The sequence below is a fragment of the Ursus arctos genome, unplaced genomic scaffold (assembly GCF_023065955.2).
Source record: "Ursus arctos isolate Adak ecotype North America unplaced genomic scaffold, UrsArc2.0 scaffold_5, whole genome shotgun sequence".
NCBI lineage: Eukaryota > Metazoa > Chordata > Mammalia > Carnivora > Ursidae > Ursus > Ursus arctos.
This window is the reverse complement of record NW_026623067.1, coordinates 23,291,900-23,310,359: the sequence shown is the minus strand read 5'-3', so window position 1 is coordinate 23,310,359 and position 18,460 is coordinate 23,291,900. Positions and strand designations below refer to the sequence as shown.

Below are 18,460 nucleotides of genomic sequence, written 5' to 3'. Positions count from 1 at the left end.
AATAAATGTTTGAAAATGTATAATTTACAATAGCGCACACACACACACACAAACCCAAATACCTTGAAATCAATCTAGCAAAATATGTATAAGACCTTTAGGAAGACAAGTATAAAATCTTATTGAGAGAAATGGTGAAATATTGAAAGCTTTCTCCCTGGAATTGGGACCAGGCCATGTTTACTTGTTGCCTAGGGCTGCTAGAGCAAAGTACCACAAACCGGACAGCTCAAAACAGAAATTTATTGTCTCACAATTCTCACATCTAAATAAATGGAGGAATACGCCATGCTCATTAACCAGAATATTACAAATATGCTAAGTATTTTCAAAATGATCTATAGATACAGTGTAATCCTAATAAAAATCCCAGTTTACGGAAACTGACAAGTTTCTCAAAATTATATGGACATGGAAAGGGTCAAGAAGAGCCAAGAATCTTGGCTTGTCAACACTTGTCAACAAAGTGACAGTACTTGCATTACTAAATATGAAGACTTATTATAAAGCTATTTTCATTAAGACAATGTGGTACAGAAGAGAGGGCCCACAAACAGATCCAGGCATGTAGGGACCCTCGTTCCATGAAGGAAATATCATCACAGAGCAATCAGTAAAGAAGAGACTGTCCAATAAATTGTGCTGGGATAAGCGGATATCCCCCCAAAAATGGAATTTGACCCCTACCTTGTGCTATACACCAAAACAGCTGTGTGTAAAAACAGATGAATTTCACAAGCATAAATTTGAGCAAAAGAAGATAGGCTGTAAGATTCCATCTATATGAAGTTAAAAACTAAACTACAATGTAAGAAGTCAGGATTATGGTTAATCTGGGGAAAAGAAAATGTTAGTTATTGGGAGTGGGTACAAGAGGAGTTTTCAGGAAGCTCTTGAATGTTCATTTCTTGGGGGGGCTGAGGTTTTAGCTGTGTTGCTTTGTGATAATTCGATGATTTACATTCCGTGCACTTTATTTGTATTAATCTTCCCGATAAAGTGATTTTTAAAAAGTACATAGACACGTTCATTCACTGAACAAATATTTACTGAGAAATCACTATATACCAGACATCGTACTGGATCTAGGTCATCAGCAGGGATAAACACAGGTATGCTCCCTGCTCTGGTGGTGCTTACATTCTGGTAACAGAGGCAGACAAAAACAGAGTAATAAATACAGAAAAATATATACAATCACTTAGTGGGATAAGCACTTTGATACCCTTAGATTTTTACAAAAGGATGATTCTTTTTTTTTGTCATATATATATGTATAGGTATATATGTAAAGAAGACTCTTTCTTTATTGGGGGTGGGAGGTTATAAGGAACACCTTTAGATCTTTCACTGGACTGAATTATCAAAGCAGTTTGGATGCGTTCTACCCCTCCCTGCAAAGCGGCAGTCAATCCTTTTATATATAAGACATGGTTCTGGGGCACCTGAGTGGCTCAGTGGGTTGAGCGTCTGCCTTTGACTCACGTCATGATCTTGCGGTCCTGGGATTGAACCCTGCGTGGGGTTCCCTGATCAGCAGGGAGTGTGCTTCTCCCTCTGCTCCTCCCTCCACTCATTCTCTCTTTCTCTCAAATAAATAAAATCTTTTTTTTAAGATTTTATTTATTTATTCGACAGAGATAGAGACAGTCAGCGAGAGAGGGAACACAAGCAGGGGGAGTGGGAGAGGAAGAGGCAGGCTCATAGCGGAGGAGCCTGATGTGGGGCTCGATCCCATAACGCCAGGATCACGCCCTGAGCCGAAGGCAGACGCTTAACCGCTGTGCCACCCAGGCGCCCCTCAAATAAATAAAATCTTAAAAGGAAGGAAGGAAGGAAGGAAGGAAGGAAGGAAGGAAGGAAGGAAGGAAGGAAGGAAGGAAGGAAGAAAGAAAGAAAGAAAGAAAGAAAGAAAGAAAGAAAGAAAGAAAGAAAGAAAGAAAGAAAGAAAGGAAGGAAGGAAGGAAGAAAAATGGTTCCGGTGTAATTTTAGATCTACACGTACACGTAGGAATCCTATCTGCTTACCCAAGGAAAATCTTGGCTTGAAGGTCATGGCAGCCACTCAGAAAACCAAGAGAATACTATTATTAATTTGTAGTTAATTAGGAGGTATTACTCTAAAATTAAAAAGTCTTATTTACTTATTTTTTTAAGATTTTATTTATTTATTTGACTGAGAGAGAGACAGGCAGTGAGAGAGGGAACACAAGCAGGGGGAGTGGGAGAGGAAGAAGCAGGCTCCCGGCAGAGGAGCCTGATGTGGGGCTCGATCCCAGAACGCTGGGATCATGCCCTGAGCTGAAGGCAGACGCTTAACGACTGAGCCACCCAGGCGCCCCTAAAATTAAAAAGTTTTAAGTCCTAATTTGGAAAGCACTGAGTTTTAAAATAACATTTTCCTGTTCAATGGGGGCGCCTGGGTGGCACAGCGGTTAAGCGCCTGCCTTCGGCTCAGGGCGTGATCCCGGCGTTATGGGATCGAGCCCCACATCAGGCTCCTCCGCCAGGAGCCTGCTTCTTCCTCTCCCACTCCCTCTGCTTGTGTTCCCTCTCTCGCTGGCTGTCTCTATCTCTGTCAAATAAATAAATAAAATCTTTAAAAAAACAAAACAAAACATTTTCCTGTTCAAAATCATTAGCCATCAAGGAAATTCAAATCAAAACCACACTGAGATACCACCTTACGCCAGTTAGAATGGCAAAAATAGACAAGGCAAGAAACAACAATTGCTGGAGAGGATGTGGAGAAAGGGGATCCCTCCTACATTGTTGGTGGGAATGCAAGTTGGTACAGCCACTCTGGAAAACAGTGTGGAGGTCCCTTAAAAAGTTAAAAATTGAGCTACCCTATGATCCAGCCATTGCACTACTGGGTGTTTACCCCAAAGATACAGACATAGTGAAGAGAAGGGCCATATGCACCCCAATGTTCATAGCAGCAATGTCCACAATAGCTAAATCGTGGAAGGAGCCGAGATGCCCTTCAACAGATGACTGGATTAAGAAGTTGTGGTCCATATATACAATGGAATATTACTCAGCTATCAGAAGGAACGAGTTCTCAACATTTGCTGCAACATGGACGGCACTGGAGGAGATAATGCTAAGTGAAATAAGTCAAGCAGAGAAAGACAACTATCATATGATTTCTCTCATCTATGGAACATAAGAACTAGGAAGATCGGTAGGGGAAGAAAGGGATAAAGAAAGGGGGGGGTAATCAAAAGGGGGAATGAAACATGAGAGACTATGGACTATGAGAAACAAACTGAGGGCCACAGAGGGGAGGGGGGTGGGGGAATGGGATAGGCCAGTGATGGGTAGTAAGGAGGGCACGTATTGCATGGTGCACTGGGTGTTATACACAACTAATGAATCATCGAGCCTTACATCGGAAACTGGGGATGTACTGTATGGTGACTAACATAATAAAAAATCATTATAAATAAAAATAAATAAATAAAATAACATTTTCCTTATTATAAAATAGTTACATGTTCAATGTAGAACACCTGGGAACTCAGAAAATCACAAAGAAAGCAAAAATCTGTAATTATATCACGATAGTTACTGTAGATGTTTTGGTACTTTTCTCTCCATATTAAAAACGGCTTTATATATTTATATTCACAGTTGAGATCAGAATTTCTATATGATTTTGCAGCCTTAGTTTTCCATTTAAAAAATGCAATGAGCTTTTCCCATATCATTAAATCATCTTCCTAAACCCAATTCATAAGTTTGCAAAAATTCTATCTCCAACTTCTATCATCTCAATGAAGGGTCATTTATTACATGTAATCCAGTCAACCCATCCAGGGGTCCCAAAGCTCTGAGGGGTGTCCAAAACGTTAGGCTAAAGTCTTGGATGAGCTAACGTCTCCCATGAACCTGACAGGGGCGGCGGGGGCTCCTCCAAAGGCAGCATCGGTCACCGACGCGAACCCGTCTGCAGAGCCTCCCGCTCCACAGCGCGCAAGTTGCAGGCGGACTCGGAGCGCGGAGAGTCCTGAACTTTCGGCCGGGTTTAACACGCGCCCACGCGGTAAGTTGCTGGAGATGCCCCGCGCGCACCCCGCAGCTCCGAGGGTCTGCGCCACTCTGGGGCACAGCACCCGAACAGAGCGGGCTGGAACCAGCCCCCTGGCACCCCGCGCCCCCGCCGCTACAGCGTCGGTCGGCCCGGGCTGCGTCCTCAGCAGCGCGCCGCGCCCAGTCCCTAGCGGGTCGCTGGGCTGAACTTGGGAGGAGCGCGCCCCAGGTTCCGGCCCTGCCCGGACCGCCTCATCCCATCCACTACCCACCCCCACCCCCAAACCGGGATCGCGCAGGCGCAGCGGCCCGGGAGTCCAGCCAACGGTCCCGGAGGCTGCGGTGCGTCCGTGCCGCTGCCGCCACTGCCACCGCTCGCCATGGGCCCGGGTCCCCGGCTGCTGCTACCTCTCGCGCTTTGCGTGGGGCTCGGCGCGCTCGTGCCTTCTGCGGGGGCCTCGGGCGTCAGCAGGCGAGGCCCCACCGTGACGGCCAAGGTGACTGATTGGCGGGCAGCAAATGACCCTTGAGCGGGCCAGGGGGACGGGGGAGCTTTGGGGACTGCATCCTCGGTGTCCGTGGCGGCGAGGAGGGGACTTCCCGGGCTCGGGGGACGCGAGGCAGCCGCGGGGCTCAGGGGGAGGGGGCTGCCGGCGCGCGGGACGGCGCTGTCCGGGGGAGACTTGGGGGCGCTGGGCCGAGCAGTTTGAACTTAGTCTCCGGGCCGGTGATCCGACGTGACCTGCCGGGGCGGGGGGGGGGGGGGGGGGGGGGCTGGAGGAAGCTTCCGGAACCAGTGGGCCTTTTCTCCAGGAAGGAGGCGGCCCGAATACTTCCTTCGGCATGGCGAGGACTCAGGAATAGAAGCAGGAAGAATGCAGGCGTGGGGGGGGTGGGTGCAATGGGCGGCCGCCACCGCCGTCACCCGGCCCGGAGGAGCCCCGCCCGGTCCAGCCTCTGTCTGCCCAGGGAGACGACCGGGCTAGCGTCAGGAGCCTTGCTGTATTGAGAGTCTGTCTTCCCGTTGCGGGAAGAGGTGCGCTTTTAGACTTTGACTTTTTTAGACTTTGGACCCAGAGCTTGGGAAGGTGCTAGCACGGACAGCCTTTTAATCTTTATAGAGGATGGAGGGGGGCTACTGGTGGGGGGTGAAATCTGCCTTGGACTGCGTCTCTCCACCTTCCGTGTTTTCGGCATATTTACCCAGGTTAGAAGATAATGGGAGGGTGTGGGGAGAAACAGAGCGGGGGAGGAAGGAAGGGAGGGAATGACTGGTGCCCTTGATCACCACTTCTAGAAAAACCCACTGGCTGCAGTGTCTTGGAATCTGGAACGAGGGGCAGCTGCAAGTTGTTTTAATAGCAAGTCCGGTGTTTGCCAGTGGGAATGGTAACTGTTGAACCAGTAGTAGAGTGCTTAAGCCCTCTACCACAGACCCCACCTGGGGTGGGGGGGGGCGGAGAATAAGGGCCTTGGGGAGAGGGAGGTCACCCCAACATCTGAGGTAGCCTAAGAATGAACAGAAAGGCGGTACCAGGCTACAGGTGTGTGTGTGTGTGTGTGTGTGTGTGTGTGTGTGTGTGTGTGAGAGAGAGAGAGAGAGAGAGAGAGAGAGAGAGAGAGAGAGAGAAACTTAGCCACACTGTTTTGAGCACTGATTCTCTGCCCAGCCCCTCGGGATTTTGGGCATATCTAATTTTGAGAAATGGCTTGTCCAAGGCCATAGAGCTGAAAGGGTGGGGGAGAGGGAGTCTTTCAGTTTGCAGATACAATTTGGGTCTCTCGGGATACATCCATAAGCATAACATTCATAAAATGATGAAGAAAATACAGTAGTCCCCTCCTATCTGCAGGGGATTAAGTTTCAAGACCCCAGTGGATTCTGAAACCAGGGGAGCACCATATACTATGTTTTTTCCTATATATACATACCTATGAGAAAGTTTAATTTATAAATTAGGCACAGTAAGAGATTAACAACCATAACTGATAATAAAATAGAACAATTTTAACAAGATACTGTAAGAAGTTACACGAATGTCGTCTTTCTCAAAATATCTTACTGCACTCACCTTTCCTCTTGTGATGACGGGAGATGATAAAGTGTCTACCTGATGACATAAAGGGAGGTGACCGCCGTAGGCATTCGGAGGTGTTAGGCTCCTCCTTGTCTTCTGACCACAGCTCACAAGGGGAACCATCTGCTTCTGGACTACGGTTGAGGCGAATAACTGAACCCTGGGAAAATGGAAACCACGGATAAGGGGGCGGGGACTATTGTAAACCCTTCTACAGACCGGGTGACATTTAAAAATACCTGGAGGATCAGAAAAAGCAGCCTGCCAAACACCTGGGAGGCCAAGGGAGCTGCATGCGCAAAGGCCTCCAGCCAGCAAAGCCATCAGTGTTCAGAGGACGGAGAGAGGGGACAGGCTCCAGCCCAGGGTGAGTGGCCTGTCTTGATACAGGGCTGGAAGGGTCAGCGGCAGCAAAATCGGGCAGGGCCTTGGAGGCCACAGGAGTGGGTTTTGAGGCAGTCAATCTTATAATTTGAGGTCTTAGTCTAAGTACAGTTGGAGCCCCCGGGATTTAAGCATGGGATTGACATCATCTCATATATGCTTTTAAACAATTACTGTGGTCGCTCAGCGGAGATGAAGTGGGAGGTCATTCAGGCTCCGTTTCAGGGTCCAGAAGGTGATGGCGTGGATTTGGGTGGTAACCGTGGAAATGGGGACCAAGGGGGAGGGACGTGAAGTAGATGTTTTGAAGTATAACAGGACTTGCTGGTGGTTTAGATGGGGGTGGGGGAAACGAAGCAGAATTGCCAGAGAAAATACAAGATTCCCAGTGAGGTGTGAATTTCAGATGAACAGGAAGCATTTCTTAGTTTGAGTGTATCACCTGCAGTGTTTGGGAACAGACTTCGCCAAGCAAGTTTTTAAGCTCCCCAGGGCAGAGACCCACCCCAGATGGGGCAGCTAGGCTGGGCTGTCTAGAAGGGATGACAAGAAGGGAGGAAGCTGGTGGCTGCAGGAGGGAAAGTTAGGGCATCTCTGCCCCTCCGCTAGGGTGCTATCACGGAACAAGTTTTCCTCCACTCTACTCTCAGAATTAGTAATGTCTCTCCGTTCCCTTCCTACCAAATTTATCATGAAGTTCTTTTTTTTTTTTTTAACGATTTTATTTATTTGTTTAACAGAAAGAGAGCACAAGCAGGGGGAGAGGTGGAAGGAAAAGAGGGAGAAGGAGACTCCCTGCTGAGCAGGGAGCCCAACATGGGGCTCGATCCCAAGACCCTGGGATCATGACCTGAGCCGAAGACAAACGCTTCACCGACTGAGCCACCCAGGCGCCCCTGTCATGAAGTTCTAAAAGATAATCGTGTAGGCGAGTCTTCTACAGATTTGACCCTGTCAAATGACTTTTTCAGTGGACTTTTTAAAACAGCTCAATACACGGGAAAATAGAGACATTAAAAATTATTTCTCTGAGGGGTTCCCGGGCGGCTCAGTCAGTGAAGCATCTGCCTTCGGCTCAGGTCATGATCCCAGGGTCCTTAGACTGAGCCCCGCATCAGCTCCCTGCTCAGCGGGGAGCCTGCTTCTCCCTCTCCCTCCCACTCCCCCTGTTTGTGCTTGCTCTCTCTCTCTGTCAAATAAAATTTTTTAAAAATTTAAAAAATTATTTCTCTGAGTTCGGAAAAGTAGATAAACTGGCCATTGCTCTAGTATTTTCCCCAGAAGTCCTTTGTATGTCCTCTGATTTCATTTAAAAAACAGGAATCTGGACTAAGAGAGGCGTGAGGTGCTGTCCCCACAGGGCCCTCAGTGTCACTCACCAGCCACCACCTCAGCCGCCTGCCCAGACCCATCCTGGAGCCTCGGGTCCTTGTTCTGGCTCACTGGTCTCAACATCCCCCAGATAGCCAGTTGCCACCCTGTCCTTCTCAGCAGATGCCAGGGGAACGTTCTGGGCAAGGTCAGGCACCTAGACTAAAGACAATAATGCTGCCGTCTTTCCACCTGCACTCATGGCCCAACTTGCTGGCACTTTCTAGAGCATGGAGTGGCCATGTGGCTTCGGCCTGGTGCCCCAGGGCAGGTGACTGAATGTGTGAGGCTCCGTTTCCTTCTCTGTTAGTGGAGACGGAGATAACATCTACCTCTGGAGTTTTTTGCATATTAGATGTGATAAAGCAGGTAAAGTGCTTAGCCGTGATTTAAGAGGTCAATTGTTAGTGTTATTTATGTTACCTTATTAATGCTCCCATGAAATTGCAGCCCTGGAAAGAACGGTCCTCTGTTGAATTGAGGAGCCGGAGCTCAGAGCTGAATGAAGTTGCCCAAGGTCCCACAGCCAGTTAGTGGTGGAGCGGGGATGTGAGAACAGTTTGCTCTTGGACTTGGCTTCTGCCCTAGCTGCTCTGAAAATGGAAGCGGGATTAACCCTACAGGGGTTGCGATCAGGCTGTGTGAGCGACTGTTTCCTCTGCCCTCTTTTCCCTACCTCCAGTGGCCCATCATTTTCAAATTTCAAAGGCAGCCCTCAGGGGAAAAAAGAAATGACTGCACTTACTCCTGCAGTGCAGTGTGGAATCCAGTTACCACCTCTGCCAGGAAGCCCACCCTGATCTCCACAGATAATCATCACCTCTGCCCATGACCTTTCATCTGTACTTGTTATAAAACCTGATTTTCCATGATATCATAGCTACTTACATATGTGTTTTCTGTGGGACTGTAACCTCCATGCAGGTAGGGGCTTTGCAGCCTCACCCCGTGTCCAGAACAGGGCCTGTCCGCAAGGGCACGCAAGCAGAGATGATCTCAGGGTGATAGGGTGCCGAGGGAGAGCGTTTGCCAGGCAGCCACCTTGGGTCCCCTGCACAAAGAGCCCATTTTCTGCCCCGGTGCTTTGGCTCCAGAAAGAACTCTGTCCATTCTTGTCCCGGGAGGCTGCTCCCCTCCCTCCAGGCCTGCTTCCCATCACCCCTTCTCCAGGAGGCCTTCCCTCAGCCCTTAGCGTCCCTCCAGGCCTGGGGATACAGCTTTCTTGCGTGCTTGATGACCAAGGAAGCCGTGATCTTATCATTTCCAGGGAGTCAGGAAAACTCCGCTGTATTTTTTGCTGTCAGTCACCCAGGGGAAGGACCCTGCAGTTTGGGGAAAAAAGCATAGTAGCATGTGTGCGAGGCTGCGCGTCAGAACGGCAGATTTTTATTGAAGAGTGTTGCTGGGTGAGGGGCCCTTTTTCTTCACCTTCTCCCGCTGCTCTCCCGCACTGTATGCTCCTTGCTGTCTCAGCATTCACAGGCTTCATTTTCTCTTCTGTGTGTTTAAAGTATGGCGTTCCTTTAAGATGATGTCCCTGATTCTTCTCCGGTGCTGCTTCGTCCTCGCCTGCTACTGAATGTACCATCCTGGGCTTGGAAAGCCCAGAAGCAGAAGCGACTTCTCTTTGACACTAGCCCTGGGCCACCAGGCTTCGGGTGTGTTAGGGCCGCTTCCTGTCCCCTGGCCACACGGAACTGTCGTCCTCAAGCACTCTGCCTCATCTCAAGGGCACGGGCTTCAATACCGTCTATAAAGTTCTGCTGTATAAATAATAATACCGTCGTGGCTGCTGTGGCCATGTGAAAATTCTAAAATGCCACCCGGAGCACTAAATATCACATCACCCCGTGACAGACGTGCTGATATATTGGCAGGAGCTCTTGTCTTGCACTAAACTTGACAGTCTTTACTTCGTGATTTTTCTAAACTGTAAGACATCTTTTTTCTTTGACAACCCTTCTTATATTTTTTAAAGCCATCTCCCAAATGTCTTTTTTTACCCAAACAGTAAATTGGTTCCTATAATCTAAACCCGCTAATAGAATGCCCTTCGACTCCGCAGCCTTTTCAAGCATTCTGGCTGCATCATCCCAACACGGTGATTTGTGAAGCAAAACGTCTATCATTTCATTTCGGATGCAACAGTTTTTTTAAAACTCGTTTCAGGGAACCTGTAAGGTTCATCTGCACGCAGTGTGACTCACACTCACTCCTGGGTACGGGCTTTCTTTCATCTATTTCCACATGTTGTGCCACAGAGAGAACACAGCATCCCCGCAGGACTTTGGGAGCATGAGGACTGAGCTGGGCGACTGCGGTTGCGAGGGCTCTGGCGGGGCTCTGGACGAGGCTGGGGACCTGGAGCCTTAGGGAGTCCGAAGTGAGTGGCAGGCCTTCCAGAGGACTTGCTGTGCGTGTGGACGGCTTGCAGTTCTTGTGACAGCAGGTGTCTATGAAGCACTCCCTGCGAATTGGGGGCTGGTCGAAGTTACAAAAAAATAAATCTGGATGGTTAGACTATTTCTCTCCTTACCTGTTGTTCTCTCTTGCCAAGATCAAGACCATCACCTTTCAGAAGAGCACAAAGCTGGGAAAGGGGAGGTCGCTGCAATGCTGCCTGGGGGCGCAGGGGGCTTGGACTTCTCAGAGACCTCAAGGGCTGACTGGGACAGGACCGAGTCACACTGCAAACCCAGCGCCTTGTGCAGTGCCTGGCCCCTGGGGGTGCTGGCCAAATATTGGCGGAATGAACGTTGTTTACAGATGGAATGCAGTCACACGATGGGTGTAGAGCTCCTTTATCAACTGCTTGCGGGGGAAGGAAGGGCTTTTGCATCTGGATGCATTCTCAGATTGTACCTTTCACTTCCCATTGTAATCCTGTGCTCTGTCATTCACCCACACGCAGGTCTTCTTCGATGTAAGGATTGGCGACAAAGATGTTGGCCGAATTGTGATCGGCCTCTTTGGAAAGGTTGTGCCCAAGACTGTGGACAATTTTGTCGCACTCGCAACGGGGGAGGTATGTCTCAGTTTTGGAACCCTTACATGTGCATGGAAGGGGGTCTTCTTTCTTTTAAGCCCAGCATAAAGATGTCTTCCAGGAAGATGACTGTTGATCAAGCAGGCCCGATGAACCCGAGACATTCTTACAATATCTTACTTTATTTTCCTACAAAATGTTAATTCTTCGGGCGCTCGGTGTCCTTGGGGTTCTAGAAATTGAGGGGAAGCAATCAGCACGTGAGAATGCAGATTGCTGTCTTTTCACTCATTCACATTAATACCCTACTTCCACAGTTGACCTATTTCTTTATCTTGGGTCCATCGATGATACATTTCTACTAGTAAATTGTTGCAGGGACCTAATTCCGTAGATAGTTTGTGTCATTTTCTCACTTGGCCATGTCCAGATAAACACTGGGGTTCATCCTGCAGTATGGGTTGTTATCTACTCGTATATTCAACTGACATAATCTCTTTAGAAAGGATACGGCTATAAAGGAAGCAAATTTCATCGCGTCATCAAAGATTTCATGATTCAAGGAGGAGACATCACGAGTGGGGACGGCACCGGCGGTAACCATGTCTTTTGTATTTCTCCTTTGCTGCTTACCACCCTGAAACCCAAGATCAAGTCCGTGCATTCACCCCCTGAGTTGAATTCCCAGACATAAGAAACGAATTCCTCACGACCACCCAACTAATTCTTCAGAAGGACAGGGTTTGGGGGGCCTCATCTCCCAAAATCTAATCACAGGTATGAATGAGTGAGGCCTCCTCACTTGAGACAGTATTGCTCTGGTTCATGATCTTTCCATAATGGAGAGATACTCATCCAGGAGACGGCTCGGCTAGACTCCCAGCTCCCAGCAGGCAGCGGTGGAGAAAGATGCCCCGCATGGGAAGGAAAGGTCGAATACAAAAGTGTGTGCACACGGGGTGGGCAGCCAGCCCCAAACACGGATGCAGTGGAGGAGGTCCGGGGGCAGCACGCCCCAAGGGTGAGACTGGAGTTGAGGTGGCAGGATAGCAGGCAGAGTTACCCCTCCCCCCTTTTTTTCAAATTCTTTCATTTTGTTGTTGGCTTTTCCAATAATAATAATAATGATAATAAAAGTAATCGATGAGTTGTCAGAATTATAACACACGTTTTTATAAGCAAAGTTAGGGTTCTGTGAAGCACAAATTATTAAATTCATGGGCCGTCACATATCCCTGAGCTGCTTGTTCCTCAGTGGGGACTGCACGCACCCAAGCTCTCTGTGCTGTTTTCCCTCCAAACTGTAGTGAGTCCTTCTCCCAAACACACACGATGAGCTAACTACGGTAGAATGTAAATGTACTTCAGGTTTAAGATTTTTAACTCAGCAAGTACTCGTTCTGATGGGTATGAAATTGTTAACTTTTTAAAGAAACCCTTAGGCCCGTTTTCACGCACTACCGCTAATTTTATGTTTATTGCAATGATTTATTTATAACAAAATGGCTACTATTAAACCCTTGGACTTGCCAGGGCCTTCGGGAGAATTACTTTCAGGCCTTGCAGAAGTGCTGCAGGGTATGGGGATGGAGAATGAGCAGAGAAACACGTTCCGGTTACTTGGGTCGGTGGGGTGGGGGAGTCTGCCCGGGAGAGCAGCCCTCCCTCCCCTGCTGCTGCAGAGCTGGGTCTCCCTGGAAGAGCGTGCAGCTCCCAGTAGCAGTGCCCTTGACACTGGTGTCCCACTCTCCTGCCCTGGGGCCCAGCAGGACCAGTGACTGAGCTTTACTGGATCCTTTTTTCTGACTTGTCCCTCTTTGCCTTCCCTGCCGTGCCCGTGCCAGTGTGAAAGTGTGCACACACAGGTCTTGAGTTAAACTTCTCCGAGTTTTGGAGGAAGGACCTTTGGGATCACTTACATTTAGCCTAGAACCTCTCTGTGAGCAGAGCTGTCCTGCCAGGCCACCTCCTCTGTCGCTCACCAATCAGCTCTAAACTGCCTGCCTTTGGCAGCCATTTCTGGGCCGTCCAGCCGAGCCAGGATTTCAAGGTTGGCAACCACTGGATCAAGAGCCCTGCAGAAAGGGAGGAGGCAGGCATGACACGCGTTCAAGGTGCTGGAGGACAGAGCAGGTCCTTCTCATGGTCTGTCCTGTGCTCTTATGGAGAAACGGGTTCTGCTCTCCTTGCCACTGGGCTGGAGCCCCAGTCCCCATGGCCGCGTCCAGCTCTTCTGCTCAAGGTCGGATCACTGGGCGCTCCCGTTGCCATCACCTTCTGTAGCCTGGCGAGCCCGCAGGTGCCGTGTCTCGTGACGGCCAGGCCGGCTGCCTTTGCTCCAGCACGGACGCAGGCCAGAGCCGGGGCTGTAGGGTCAGAAAGTCACGGGACTGTCCGGTTCTGCTGTGCAGCTGTCAAGCTCTGTCACCTCTGCTTCCTCGTTTAAAGTGCGATTGAGAAGACCTGTTCCGTAGGGTTGTGAGAATTAGCTAAGGGTGCTTATTGAGTGCTGACTGCACCAGGGTTGGGTGCTGAGGCGGGAGTGATGTGGAGCTTGGGACAGACACAGAGCCAGGGAGATGGCTCATCCCACTTTCCCCATGGCTTAACAAGGCCATCCTGCCCTTCCTTCTTGTTTCAGAGTGAAATCGTTGACTTGCTTGACTGGGATCTTGCTTTGAGGCCAGAGGATAGCGCCATCTTGAAGGCTTTTGTGTGTTTATCTGAGGCTCTGGTGCCGTGCTTCTCGAAGGAGTGAATTTTATCACTTCCTTTATTTCTCCTTATGCTTGACCATCTTTCCCCCAGCCCCACGTCCTATAGGGTTCTATTAACCCATTCTATTAAAACCTTATGGTACCCTTTGAAGCATTTACTTTCATATAACATCTGGTGATTCTCTCTTTTTAATTTTGCCCCACCCAGGTATAAGCATTTATGGTGAGACATTTCCAGATGAGAACTTCAAACTGAAGCATTATGGCATCGGGTGGGTCAGCATGGCCAACGCTGGGCCTGATACCAACGGCTCTCAGTTCTTCATCACCTTGACCAAGCCCACGTGGTTGGATGGCAAACATGTGGTATTTGGAAAAGTCATTGATGGAATGGTAATGTGATACGTTATTACGTCTCATTCAAAGCTTTATATTTATAGCGAGAGTCCTTTCAGTGATGTAGTTTAATCTTCAGATGTGCTTGTTAGAGATCCATCGTTCTATGCTGACTTGCCTCCTCAAAGGTGAACTGCGTGTGGTATTTTAATTGTGAGGAGCACGGGGGGCAGAAGGTGGAGACTTGACGCGGAAAAATGGAGGGCTTAATTTATGTCACTACTTGATATAAATGGAAACTCTTTTTTAACGTAACCGAATAAAGCCCGAGCCCCATATGTGCATATGGCAGATGATTATGCCACCTTAAAAAGGAAGGAAATGCTGGCACGTGCTACAACACGGATGAACTCTGAATATGTTGAGTCACAAAAGACCCTACGATTCCACTTTTAAAAGGTATCTAAAGTAGTCAGATACACGTAAAATGAAGTAGAATGGTGGTTGCCAGGGGCCGGCGGGGAGGAAGGAATGGGGCGCTGGTGTTCAGTGGGTACGGAGCTGCGGTTTTGCAAGAGAAGAAAAGTTCTGCAGGTGAGTTGTGCAATAATGGGACTACACTTCAGACTACGGCACCATACACCGAGAAATAGATAAGGTGGTACATTTTATGTTAGGCTTCTTACCACAGTTGAAAATAAAATATTAAAAAAAAAACCCTTGAGCACCACATGGTTCAGTACAGAAACAAGTGCCCTCCAAAGACACACTAGAGCAAATGCAATTACTAGAGGGAATTCAGATTCCTGCAGGTATGGCTCAAAGAATGTCTCAGGGGTCCAATTCATAATCCACAGAAACACTTCTTAAAATCCTTATTCTCCTCCGCTCCCAACATTTCTCCTCCTTAGCAGCTGCCCACAGAAGCTATCCCAACTCCTCAACTAGCAAGGGTAAGGTTTGCCCAACCCAACCCTGGGCCATTCCTGACCACCCCCCCACCCTCTCCCGTATTTGACTTGGTTTCATTTTTTTTTTCAATGGTTTTATTTATTTATTTGAGGGAGAGAGAGAGAGAGAAGAACAGAGAGAGAGAGAGCATGAGCAGAGAGAGAGGGAGAGGGAGAAGCAGACTCCCTGCTAGCAGAGACCCTGACATGGGACTCGATCCCAGGACCCTGGGATCATGACCTGAGCTGAAGGCAGACGCTTAACCAACTGAGCCACCCAGGCTCCCCAATTTTGTTTCATTTTCATGTGAGCTGTTCTGTCTCTTCCATCCAGATGCAAGTGAAACAAGCTCACTTGCGACAATTCTTCCACAGCTTCTGCCCCCTGTCCTGAATCTACCCATCGAAAAGCCAGGAACCGAGCTGACCCACTCAGAACCCCCCTCACAAGGCACGGAAGTGTTCAGCCTGAGATAGGATTCTCGTTGGCAAGTGAGACAAGAGGGAAAGAGGGCAGACACGTATCACTTCATATATCACCTTCCACCCTATACAATAAAGGACAGGCCTATAGTCTCCTGAGCCGTAACTGTCCTTTGAGGCATCTATTCTTGCACAGTAACGAACGCCAGCACTCCTCAAGTCTCTCATGGAGCCACGGTCTTGAAGTGAGCTGCGCGTGCATGTGCCCCACCAGTTTGCGGTTTTGACCAGCGGGCCTAACCAGGGTTTACAAAGTTTAAATGTAACCAGGTTCAAACATTCATGCCATGAGTGTTTTTGAACACACTGTGCTAACCTGTAAGACAAATGAAGAGTGCAAGTCTTGTGGTTTCTTCTTCTGGTCATGGTTTTTCTTCCCCCCCCTCTAGATCTTCTGTCTTAGTGCCCTACCCAACTGTACCAACTTCCTTCCCCCCGCTCGGGTGCATCGTGGGAGACCCACTGCCTGGTCTTAGAGGAACAGTCCTCAACATTTTATGAGTCCTAGACTTCTTTGAGTAATTAATGAAAACTATAGACTTTCTCTCCAGGAGGAAAAAAGTTGTGTGTGTGTGTGTGTGTGTGTGTGTGTGTGTGTGTGTTTTATACCGTTTCAGGGAATTTTCAGAATCTCTTGAATTCACCCAGACATCATCTGGGTTGCTTCGTTAATGCTATGCTTTTCTTGAGCTCCCCCTCAGACTTACAGAATCAGAACATCCAGAGGTGGGCCCACAAATAAGCATTTTTAAAAACTGTGGGAAAATATACATAGAAGTTTCCATTTTAACTATAAATAAGCATTTTTAAAAATGTTCCACAGGTCATCAGAGAGGTAGCCACTGCTTTAGGCATACATGTGTACAGATGTGTGCACAGACACAATGTTTAGAAATATATATTATCAGAAGAAGAACACTGGTCTTTTATCTTAGGTTAACCTAAATTGGCCAGCGACTGGGTTAGGTGGTACCATGTCCAAGGCAATGAGACCCTTTTTGCTATTTTTGTCTTAACCCCGTTTGGGAAACTGGTCAGAAGCCAACGTTCCTAGTCCCGGACCAGTCCTCCCTCCTTCAGTGTGAAGCTCAAGGTGGTACCTGGGATGTGCAGCCCTGAAGGGGAAAGAAGGGGCCTTCACACCACTGTGGGGTCAGGGTCTCTAACTCCACCTGTAGATGATTGACTTGGGTCAATGTTGACTCCATGTTGACTCTTACATTGGGGTATAAAGTGGGTAGAAATACATTTAATTAGAGCTGTGTGTTTATGAAAATATCTAATTATTTTTAGACAATAAAATGCTAATTAAAAGAAGTGAGGAAATAACACAAATAGGTTCTTTCAGTAACAAGGGCGTGGGTAAATGTTATTCTGTTATATATACATTTCCTGAATATTTTCAGTTTTCCATAGTTGCCTTACATGACTTGTATCATACCCAAAACAACAACAACAACAAACCTGGTTTCCTCCTTGGGCTCTCGGACTAGGCACTGATTTCACCTGTGATCCCCGTAGTTGTCAGTCACAAGTGAACCAGGGGTGTGCTTTTCTCTCACCAGACCGTGGTCCACTCCATAGAACTTCAGGCAACTGACGGGCATGACCGTCCGCTCACCGACTGCTCCATCGTCAACAGCGGCAAGATAGACGTGAAGACCCCCTTTGTGGTTGAGGTCGCTGACTGGTGATACAACGGGCGGAAAACAAGGAACACACTCTGGCAGGGATGTGTGTGTGTGTGTGTGTGTGTGTGTGTGTGTGTGTGTGTGTCTTTTGATTCTCCCAAGTTACTGTTTTGCTTTGTTTTCTCACTTCTGTGTTTCACCCCCAATCACAGGAAAGTGCAAAACATCAACTACTCCATGTTTAGTTTGCATGAATTGTGGTCAATCACTTGTTTAGGGACTTTGCACTTAAAAGACCTATCCCCTTCCTCCAATGGTGCTATTTTTAAACTAGAAAACTTTGTATTGTCTGTTTTCTTTTGAAGAACACAATCATTATTTTGCTGATTTATTCATGATCCCCAAGTTGTGTGATGCTGAAAGTTTGTCTGAAGAAGATGGGGATGTGAAGTTTGTTATTTTGTATTCAAACAGAAATTCTTTGCAGGTAAAGGGAGATCTGATGAGTGTAATCTGTAATCTGATATATGTCATGGGGACTTTTACCTGATAAAAGGTGCTTTTGTGTCCTCTATATTAAATGCTTTTTATATAGGTCAACTCCTTTTGCAAGTCTTTTTTTTTTTTTTAAAGTTCTTTAAAAAATTCATGACAAAAACACATGTACTCTAATGTAACAATGACCAGATTAGAGAGGGTTCTGTAAATCAGAATGCTAACACAACTGGATAATTTGGGATAGGAGTGCACAGAATTGATACCTAACCACATCCCAAATACCTGAGCGGATTAATTTACTAATGTTTACTCACTGTAACATTTTTACAAAGTTCCCTTGAGTTCAGTTGCAACAAAAAGGCTTTTTTTTTGTTCATTTACACAAGGAGCATGAAGATTTGGACTGTACTTAAACTAGATGGGAAAGTGGAACCCTGCAGGGACCTTGTTGGAACATACCTGGCCAGAACAGAGTGCCTGATCTCTGTTCAGATAGGAGTGGTATCTCTTCGAAGAGCCCCGTTGCTTCTCCTCTAGGACCCATGGAGTGAGGACCCCCAGAATTCCATCCAATCCATTTCGTCAATAAAAAAAAAGAAATAAGAAGTAAATAAATTTTGAGAACTACCTTTTTAAAAAAATTCCATCTCCATGGGGTGCCTGGGTGGCTCAGTCGGTTGAGCGTCTGCCTTTGGCTCAAGTCATGATCCCGAGGTCCTGGGATCGAGCCAGAGTCAGGTGCCCTGCTCAGCGGAGAGTTCGCTTCTCTCCCTCTGCCCCTCCTCCCACTCATGCACGTGCGCACGCGCACACACACACACACACTCTCTCTCTCTGTCTGCCCCCTCCTCACTCACTCTCTGAAATCTTTTCTTAAAAATTGCATCTCTTGAGCAGTAGTCTAAGAAAACTGTTATAACAGGAGATGAGATGAAATGAGCATTCTCAGCTAATCACTACAACCCTCTCGGTGAGCAAATTTTTTTCTAAC

At 47.7% G+C, this 18,460-nt stretch overlaps 1 protein-coding gene across 1 annotated transcript; it reads left to right on the top strand.

Moving 5' to 3' along the window:
- The first annotated feature begins 4,259 nt into the window (after positions 1-4,259).
- On the top strand, positions 4,260-17,571 carry PPIC (peptidylprolyl isomerase C). Its single transcript, XM_026507838.4, has 5 exons — positions 4,260-4,532; positions 10,780-10,893; positions 11,357-11,450; positions 13,780-13,964; positions 16,906-17,571. Exons 1-5 carry the CDS (start codon positions 4,416-4,418, stop codon positions 17,032-17,034), a joined length of 639 nt encoding a protein of 212 aa, XP_026363623.1. The 5' UTR covers positions 4,260-4,415; the 3' UTR covers positions 17,035-17,571.
- The last annotated feature ends 889 nt before the right edge of the window (positions 17,572-18,460 follow it).

Excerpts from the sequence above, each read along its gene's own strand:
- PPIC (XM_026507838.4), top strand. The coding sequence starts at position 4,416 with ATGGGCCCGGGTCCCCGGCTGCTGCTACCTCTCGCGCTTTGCGTGGGG. Across the intron at positions 4,533-10,779 it reads GCCCCACCGTGACGGCCAAG|GTCTTCTTCGATGTAAGGAT; the intron begins GTGACTGATTGG and ends ACCCACACGCAG. Across the intron at positions 13,965-16,905 it reads GAAAAGTCATTGATGGAATG|ACCGTGGTCCACTCCATAGA; the intron begins GTAATGTGATAC and ends TTCTCTCACCAG.